Here is a 10,669-nt window from a genome sequence, read left to right as displayed (position 1 = left end):
TAGCGTGATCGTGAAAAGACATTCGAGCGAGTTCGTTGCCAGTACCGCTGGACTGGCTCTTGTGCAGGTAGCATGTAGTATGGCAGAATATAACTGAAAAGTGATGATAATGATATTTATTTCTGCTGTTTCAGGTAATGTAATTAATATACAAACTGGAGAATGGGTTGGCATCATGAGTGGACTTGGAGCTGGTCTTGATTCCTTTTATGAATACTTGCTCAAGGTTAGATATTTTTACAATGTTATTTTTCTTCATAGAAATTAATCATTTCAAAAACTAAGATGTTTTGAATTATACATACATACATACACAATCACCCTCATCATCATGTTTACTTCTCCATGTTTGCATTGTCAGATGAAATTTATTGAGACAAATTTTCTATGGCTTGTTATTCTTGTCACTAACCCTCACCTGTTTTTTTTTTTTTAACTATGCCTCACAAATTCCAGTTTAAACTTGTGCAGATCTATAAGGTAAATATTTGATAATGGTACTGCAGCGACAGAGTTGGGGGAGAGCAATAAAAGAGCCTGTACCTAATGGTAGGGCAGATGATAATGGCCTAAGCCTTCTGCTCTAGGGTCAGAAAATACCTTGTTCTAGTCAGCTACTTAACTCTACAAATTTCAAGTAAAATCCAAAATGGAGTACTACTCTCACAGCTGGAATGGCTTTTTATCATCATCATTTAGCATCCATCTTTCATGCTGGCATGAGTTGGACAGTTTGACAGTATCTGACAAGCTGGAGCACTGTGTTGAGTTCCAGTATCAGCTTTGCATGTCTTCTATAACTGGATGCCCTTCCTAATGTCTATCACTCTAAAAATGTACTGGCTGCTTTTTTCTTGATATCAGCCCTAGTGAGGTTACTTGCTGCTAGTATTGAGAGGCTAAAGTATAATAGAGAGGCAGTGCCTTGATATAGAAGAGTTACATGACTACCTAACATTTTATAAAGGTGGGTGAGAATAGCTGGAAAGAAAGCAATGATAGTGGGGACAAAGTGTCAGAGCATACTTTCAGGATACAAGATGAGTGTAAGAGAGATTATGGACAAAGGATCAGAAAGGGTTGATGGATACGTCCATTGGAGTGTAAGAGGAAAGTGACAGATGGTTAAAGATGGAGCAAGCGGTGAATGGAACAAGATAAAGTGTGGTTGATAATAAATGCCAGTATGGGGGTAGGGGAAGGAAGAGATAAGTGGCAGTACAGTAAAGATGGAGTACAACAGTGTAATAAATGTGTAGATAGATCAGAAAATAGGGAGATGATGTGCAGGGTAGAAAAGGGGAGAGTGAGACAGAGAAAGAGATGTACAGTGACAGAGATGAATGTCAGGTACATTAGATTGGCTATAGTTAATGGCGAACAAAGGTGGGGGGAGGCCATCATTGACAGATATGAGAGAGTGTTAAAGATGAGGTATGACGGTCTTAAGATGTAAATCAAAAGGGAGATGAGTGAGACACAAAAAGAGGTGATTGGCGGGGGATAAAGTGAGAAGGGATGATATTGCAAATGAGGGATGACTTTTAAAAGAATGTGGTACTAGGGAGAGAGGAGGTAACTGGTAGCACAAAGCATGGATGAAATATGTGCAAATAGGTGGGGATGGCTTGATAAGGACAGACAGGGTGCAGGGTCAAGGCTCAGTGAGTGTGTAGATATAAACATAAAGCTTTAGGATATCACTTTCATCAAGACAGATGAATCTTCTCAAGCACAGCAAATCATCTCAATCACCAGTCATCTCTGTCCTTTCCTTTGGGGCTCAACATCCTGAGATTAGCCTTCACTATTTTGTTCCATGTCTTCCTGGGTCTCATTCATGCACAAATTCCATCCACATTTAAGCACTTTTATATACAGTTGTTCTCATCCATATGCATCACATGACCATAGCAACATAATCTTCTCTCTTGCACGATTCTCCTTGTGCTCAATTGTTCTCTTACCACATTTGCAGGATCTTTATGATTTGACGGCCAACACTTGTTTTCTTAACGAAACACTTTCAAACTTGGGACACTGATAGAATGTGTCATACAAAACAACTTTTTCTCTTAGCCTTCTTAACAAAAAATTGTACATCGCAAGTTATTTCATGTTAAAGTTGTCGTATTTCTGTAATTTCAACCAATCACTGACGTCTATTCAGCTGAATACAGTCAGTGCACTTTGTAAACAATAATTTTTTCCCCGGTCATAAAAATGTTATTCCCTGTGACATATTTCATCCGGTTTAATCGTAATTTATACGCATATATTGTTTATATAATAAGTTCGGGTTCTAGAGTTAGGGTTAGGGTTGCCATAACTTCACTCATAACCCTAACCCTAACACCCTATAACTCATAACCATAACCCTAACCCTAAACTAGAGTTTGATTTGAAGAAGATTTGGCTGCTATTTCTAGGAAATGAAGCACTTGGTGGAGGTGCATTAATAATTCTGCCAGCTCCAATAACAAGTGCAGGCAATATTCAAGTATTTTGATGGCTTTTTCCCCTTTGTTTACGAACAGTCTAGTTAATCGGAAATGTCAGAACTAACGAGGATTAATACCATATACACCGTCACAGCACTAACTGTATTCAACTGAATAGACGTCAGTGATTAGTTGAAATTGTCGAAATAAGACAATTTTTAACATGAAATAACTTCGGATACAAAAATTTTTATCTGTTCTATACCACAAAATATACAAGTATACGAAGTTTGAAAGTGTTTCGGTACCAAAAACACTACATAAAAAAATGTTGGCCATCAAACCCTAAAGATCCCATTTGCACACTGATGTTGCACATCTAGTGGAGCACACTAGCTTCATTCCTTTCTAGTTTTCACTTGTTGTTTGCATTCAGGGCCCATGTCTCGTTACCATGTAGCATTGTTTGTATACAAGCACCATGCAATCCAGCTTTCATTTAGAGAAAGAGGTTTTGTGACCAACAGTAGTAAAAGCTCTCTGAACTTTCTTGAGCCAGTTCTTATTCAAGTAACTTTACTTTCACAACATTCCCATCCTCTGCAAATTAAGTTACCTAAGCAACAATAACTATCTATTACCTCTGGGGAACTTCCTGGGCATTTGAGAAAATCTACTTCCTGCATAGGTTAGAAAGTGGGTTGTACCAGATAATTTTATTTTCTGGTCTTATTTATTTGGTGTTATGTATTTAATCTGTTCTTTGAAGTTGTTTAGTTTGAAGGGATTGTTGTAAGTGTATGCATTATATAGAAGCAAGCTTGCTTCACTGTATGAAAATTTGGAAAGTCAGCAAGAAGTGTTTTTAGCTAAGTTTTTGATAATGGTGAGGGAGTGGTGGGAAGATGCCTATGTATTAGGTTATTTTGTTTGGATTTCATGGTGCATGTATGGATGTATGGAATAATTGAAGTCTAAGGTGTTGTCTAAGAAATTCAGTTTTTGTATTAATGCCTATCATTGTGTTGACCAACATTCATTTGTGTATAATTGTTAAGGAGTTTAATAACACTATTTGGTGTGTGGTTGAATTGATTTTGTATAGATTTTTCATTTTGATGTGTATTTAAATTGATTTGGAGAGTGAAGTTATTTTGTTTCTTAGGTTTTTCTAAAATCTATTATTTGTTGTACTTCATGTTCTTGGTTAACTGAAATAGATCCTGTTCAAAGTTTGTTGGGAGGAAGGAATTTGGTCTAAAGGCTATATTTAAGTTTAGAAGTAGTCGTTATTATCATTATAATACAGAACTTTCCATCTTCCACTGGTTTCATTCTGGGCATGAATTTTTTGACTGATGTGGCATTAAAATCTGGAGATACTATATAGTGTTTAAGGATAGTGTGTGTGTTAGTTTCTGTTTCATGTGATATTGGTTTGCTTGTTTTTATTTATTTTTCTATTTGTATTGATGTATGTTATTTGGTTGTAAGTGTATGTAAGAATGAGGTATATGTATTTACACATGTGTGCATGGGTGAAGTAGACAGGTAGTAAATTGAATTCATATGTTGCTACTGGGGCTAGATGATTTAGGAATGAGAAAGTGTTGAGTGTGCTGTGCAAGTTCTCCCTACTTAAAACTAGTTAACATGCAAGTTATGTCATTTGGCCCCAATGATGTGTGTTTCTTAGAACCACAGATAGACAGTGAACCTTTCATTATGGTGAATGATGTTTCACACACACATTTGGCACAATTAAATACTGTCACATCCATAGTTTCCTTGCTTACAAGAACATGTGGAAAGTTATGTTTTGAACAACACCAATTTTTGATAACAAGATTTTGTAGGTATAGTTTATGTTTCTGAGTGATAATTCTAATGCTTGTTTCTCCATTTCTTCCTTATTCAGTCATTTATCTTAAGTGTAATTGAACCTGCCAAGAGGTCAGATCAGTCACAATTCTTCAGGGTTCAGCAGTATCCTCTACTGAAGTACCTTGTGGTCAAAGTCATAGTTGAACACTACATGGAAACCCTAGTCATACACCTTATGCATTCAACTCTTTCTTTTTCTACATCTCCGTATGCAGATGTTTGGACATGCACACCTATTTAAATTCTAAATTTCCGTTTACTTTCATTATTCTAGTCTTTCATTATGTTTGGTGATAATGAAGATCTGAAAAAATTTAATGAATCCTATGAAACAATAAAATTCCACATGCGAAGAGGGTAAGTCTTTTCAAACATTCACAATTTAATTCTGATAAAATCCTTGTTTTTCTATCAACATAACTACATATGGGCAGCATTTAATAAGTTAGTGGAATTTGATTCTATGTTACTGAAACCTTTTGGAGGAGTTCATCTCATCTCTACAAACTGGAAGCTCTTGTTTGTTTATTCTAGTCTATGGCTTCTTGTGATAGTTTACTATATTCTTCTACCTCATGCTCCTTATTTATGACTAAATACACCGAACCAACAGTTGTTGTCCCCAAATCAATCAACAATACTATTCTAGTGTCTCCAATTTAATCTTAATTATCATCATCATTTAACATCCATTGTCCATGCTGGAATGAGCAATACGGTTTGACCAGGCTGGCACACTGGAAGGCTGCACCAGACTCCACTCTGATTTGGCATGTTATTGTATGGCTTCGTGCCCTTTCTAATGCTAACCACTCCAAGAATGTAATGAGTGCTTTTACGTGCCTATTTGTGTGACACTGGTATCTGCCACGATTGCGATTTTGCTCGGCTTGATGGGTCTTCTTCTCAAGCACGGCATAATGCCCAAAGGTCTCAGTCATTGCCTCCGTGAGGCCCAACATTTGAAAGGGACTCGGCCACTTTGCCTCCGTGAGACCCAACACTCGAAAGGAACTCGGCCATTTTGCCTTTGCGAAGGCCAATGCTTGAAAGGTGTTCTTTACATGCCACCAGCATGGGTGCATTTGGCTTGACGGGTCTTCTCAAGCACAGCACATCACCAAAGGGCTTGGTCACTAGTCATTGCCTCAGTGAGGCTCAAAGTTCAAAGATCATGCTTCACCACCTCATTCCATGTCTTCATGGGTTTACCTCTACCGCAGGTTCCCTCCACAGTTAGAGATTGGCACTTCTTTACACAGCTGTCCTCATCCTGTGTTGATTAAATCATTAGAAATGAATAATAGTAAAACAAAGTCTGAGTCTTGGTCCCACACAGACTATTGGGTTTATAAGCATTTAGTTGATTGGCATTCTTAACTATACTCAGTGATGAGTAAAATATGCTTTGAAAATCAAATTTTAGGACATTGTGATAGCAATAAAGAGATGATGACTATAGCAAGAAATACCTGTTTGATGATGAAGTTGAACATAAACTGACACTAAAATGGGTCCATTTTATTTTTATTTTTTTCATTATTAATAAATAGGAACTGCATCATTAATGTGACTTTTAAGAATACAGGATTTTTTTTTTATGAAGACAAGGAGCAGTATTAGTAACTTTTGCAGCTCTTCTCAGACTGTGGTTAAAGTAGCTGATGTTTATATGAAACCTCTGCTGATCCATGTTTATAGAAAATATAGATTTGGAAAGGATAGATTTGGCAAAGTGTTTAGTATAAACCCTGAGAACACACTGTAGAAATAGTGGTATGAAGAGAGGAATATGTATCAGGCAGGTATAATTATAGATGATACAGAGTTTACTAATTTACAAGAATAGTGGTGGAAACAGCACATCAATGAGCTTATGGTTTAGTGCATTGGTAGGCTTGCATTTAAGGAGGAATACACTATTGTATACATACAATTTCTAACAAAACTGAGTGTGTAAGTGATATGACTCTATTATTGTGGCCATTACCCCCCCCCCCCCCCTGCGCCCACATACACACTACTTCCAACTTGTGTCAAAGTTGTAAAAGCATCAGACAAAATGTTTTAGTGTTTCTTCCAACTCTTTATGTATTGTGGCCAACTTTGCCTTTCATCTCTCTGGGGATGGGAAACTAAAGTACTAGTCATGCACTGTAATTGATAGTATAATCCCCACTAAAAAATTGTAGATTGTGTGTCTGTATCAGAAACAATTATTAAATAATATTTTGTTATTTAAAGTATTGACTGAAGTTATTTTCGTGCTTTTGATAATGTATTACCATGTTTAAGATGTGTTTTATTGCAGGAGGGTGCACTGTAATAAAGGATTGGGCCATCCCCCTTTGTATGTGAATGTCAACATGAAAACAGGAGACACTGTTAACAATTGGGTCGACTCATTGCAAGCAGCTTGGTCTGCTCTTCAGGTTGGTAAGCAAATAAAGCTACTATGTTTACTTGTATATAATGGGGAGAAATTAAAACAAAATATCAGGATCAAAATTTGGTAGTGGTTTTATACTCGTGTGAAAAAACATGTGAGGATAAACCATGTTACTGGTTTTTAGACACAGGTATGGCTGTGTGGTTATGAAGTTTGCTTTGGAGCCATGGAGTTAGGGGTTGTATCCCACAGCATGAATATTGTCATCAGTTAATGTTGTATATTACAGCTGCAAGTTCACCAATACCTCAGGGTGAAATTAGTAGATAGCATGCCAGCATGGAAGGTGGACATTAAATAATGATGATCATGATGAAACTAAAAGAGCTCGTTTGTGTGTGTGTATGAGAGAGAAAGAGAAAGAATTTGACAAAAGCTAGCAAGATGAAACTTCCAAGTCACTGTCACTTCTCTTGTAATAATTTAATAACCATGTACTCTACAAAAAGGTATTGGGTAATTCTTCAGTTTATCGTTAAAATGTTTTTATCACAATTTAACATAAAAGCAAACATTAACATATATATGAAGTAAAAGCAGCTCTAGTGTAATAAATATTATCAAATACATATACTAATATATATGCTTTGTGTATTTTCAATGGCTGCAAATGCATGGTGGAGTATATAACTCTCATATTGCCGGTGTTAAAACACTTTAGAGTTATGGTGTTTTAACACCGGCAACATGAGAGTTATATACTCCGCTACGCCATTGCAGTCACCAGAAAATACACAAAGCATATACATTAGTCATCATCATCATCATTTAACGTCTGTATTACTTGCTAGCATGGGTGAGACGGTACCACAAGAGCCAGTCAGTATATGTATTAAATATTTATTTTTACACACACACACACACACACACACACACACACACACACACATATAAAATTAATATAAACAGCAGTTTGCAATGCTTCACCAAAAAGGAGAATTATAGATGTCACTAGGGTGTTAAGAAATGCCTACATTGCTAGAAGTAAGAGCTAAACCATTCTAATGTTGTAGTTAACGCACATGAATGAAAACATATACACCAACAAAGACCATAATCATCCAAAAAGTGCTGATCGAGAATTCTTAAGAATTGATTGAATCTTCCATGTGTTAACCGCCTTGTGACAATGAAAACTTTCATTTAATCAAGATATCCTTGGCTTGAAGAATAGCCTGTGGTATACACCTCGCTTGGATATTTACCACTTCTGAGGTTCTGTTTGCTATGAAATATATGTAGGCTGGATCTTATCTACACCATTCCTTAACTCTTATATTCTTATTTGCACACCCGGCAACCCTGATCACCTACCATGAAATATAAAAAGAACTTTTTTCACTTTATCATACTTTGATGCGAAAAAAATCCACAACCTTCCATCTCAATAAACCACTATTATCCCTGAAGGTTGTTTTTTATATTTACTATGGATTGCTTGAAGCTAACTTTATTCCTACACCTCGATCCCTGGATCTTATATATATGTATGTATGTATATATATATATATATATATATATATATAATCATCATCATCATCATCATTTAACATCCGCTGTCCATACTGGTATGGGTTGGACAGTTTGACTAGGCTGGAAGGCTACGCCAGGCTCCATTCCGATTTGTCATTGTATATATGTATATATGCCAGCATGGAAGACAGACATTAAATGATGATGATTATATATATATATATATATATATATATATATATATATATATATATATATATATATATATATATATATATACATACATACATACATACATACATACATACATGTTTGTATGAGTGATTTTGTGTTTTCTCCTTATCTCACATGTATTTGCTGATTGTAAAGTAAACAACCATGCTACTAAATACATACAGGCAGTGTCATATTCTTGCAATCAGCCACAGAAACATGTGGGTCTTTTGACGTCTTGACATGTGTGATCTTTGTTAGCAAAAAAGCTCATAACTATATTAGGTCTGTTTATTGTTTAATAACGTAGGAGATTACTACCTTGCTTGGAAACAGGTGAAGGTATCTGGTTGTAGAAAATCTGCCTTAATGAATTCTGTGGTTGGCGTTAGGAAGGGCATCCAGCTGTAGAAACTCTGCCAAATTAGATTGGAGCCTGGTGTTGCCATCCGGTTTCACCAGTCCTCAGTCAAATCGTCCAACCCATGCTAGCATGGAAAGCGGACGTTAAACGATGATGATGATGATGATGATGACACAAGCAAAAAAAATGTAGACGTTAAAATAATGATGATTTTTAAGCCTCTTACCCACCAAATTGGAGACTGCATTATATTTAGGATCACATTCTACTCTAGTGAATGCAGAAAGCATAGTATTTTAAAAAGACATTTATTGTGTGTTTGATGTTTGTTCAAGAAATGATGTTGCATGATTCCAATGACTGATTTCAGTTATACTACAGATCAATCCATCCAATGCTACCATTGAAACATGATGATGGTGGTGGTGGTGGTCATAATGAGAATTTCTTAAATCTCTCTCTCTCATACATAATTACAGCTAACTGAATCATTAGGGGTACTTAAACTATGTTGCATTAAGTGAACAATAATGTTACTAGTTATAGGTTTTTAACAGGTCAATCACTGGTTTGTTCTATTTCATTGGTTTCCTTGCTGATACATCTTTTCAACCAAAATACATCTGTAAAAGATGTACATACACATGTACACAACCTTAGCTAAAGAAAAAAAAAATCAACTACCTGTAATAAGTCCAATTAGTAGAACATTTTAGTAAAGTCACTTAACTCATAATCTTCTGGCTCTAAATAAATATAGTGAAATAGTAATATTTACTGCTGTAGGTAGTGGGAGTATGGTATAATTGATAAGTGTTTCATTAATTTACAGAGTTGAGCTCAGAACCTCCCATAGACGTGGAGAAAGAAACCAGAAACCATCCAGTGTATTATTTCCAAGGAAAAATCTGCTTCATCTACAGGATGATCAACAGCTCGTGTCAACCAGGCGGAACATGCCATACTCTGTCATGCCATATACATTTTATGTGTATGTATGTATGAATGTTTGTATGTATATGAGAAAATGATTATCCTTCAACTAAAATAATTTTGGGATTATTTGAGCAATGCCAAATATATATTAAGTATATGAGATTAATTCATATATATGCCTTGTGGTGTGGTATATGATATTTCTTGTATGAATAAATGGTTGGTTGGTTGGATGAATATTTAAAAGTATGTGCAAACACATATGATATAAAATATATGTATGTATATGCAGAACATCTGCAGGCCCTCATAAAATTTGCTTCTTACATGAAACTAGTGGTAGCCTGCATATGAATAACTGTGTTATACCCCTTATAAGGTATGTGTGTGTGTATATATATATATATATATATATATATATATATATATATATATACACACACACACACATACATACATACATACATATACACACACTCACATACAGATGTAAACATGTCTGTAGAGCTGAGAAATTGTTTCTTTACAAAGTAGTTTTGGGTTCAGTCCCACTGAGTTGCACCTTGGGCTAGTGTGTTCTACTATAGCCTCAAGCAGACCAAGACTTTGTGAGTGCATGTGTCTCTTGTTTGTCTATATCTGCAATCGCCTGTACAACACTTATGGTGAGTGGTGTTGTTATTATCAGTCCACAATTATCAGTTAACAAATGATCCAGTCACTTCATGCCTTTCAAGCTGAGTGGAATAAGGGATCCCTTACTTAGGAAAATAGGTAAGGGTTAGCATCAAGAATGACAACTGGATGTAAACACTTCCTTGATTAAACATTCAATTAATCCATACAAGCATTGAAAAACAGATGTAGACAAATACACACATATGTATATATATATATATATATATATAT

At 35.7% G+C, this 10,669-nt stretch overlaps 1 protein-coding gene across 1 annotated transcript in view; it reads left to right on the top strand.

The window, feature by feature from the left end:
• LOC106872362 (ER degradation-enhancing alpha-mannosidase-like protein 1) overlaps positions 1-10,669 on the top strand; it is a 46,848-nt gene that overhangs the window by 24,609 nt on the left and 11,570 nt on the right. The window contains exons 6-8 of the mRNA XM_014919327.2: positions 135-226; positions 4,600-4,682; positions 6,637-6,757. Of these exons, the coding sequence (XP_014774813.1) occupies positions 135-226; positions 4,600-4,682; positions 6,637-6,757 (296 nt within the window). The remainder of the gene's footprint in view (positions 1-134; positions 227-4,599; positions 4,683-6,636; positions 6,758-10,669) is intronic.

Source organism: Octopus bimaculoides, chromosome 3 (assembly GCF_001194135.2).
Source record: "Octopus bimaculoides isolate UCB-OBI-ISO-001 chromosome 3, ASM119413v2, whole genome shotgun sequence".
Lineage (NCBI taxonomy): Eukaryota > Metazoa > Mollusca > Cephalopoda > Octopoda > Octopodidae > Octopus > Octopus bimaculoides.
This window is presented reverse-complemented; position numbering and strand designations above follow the sequence as displayed.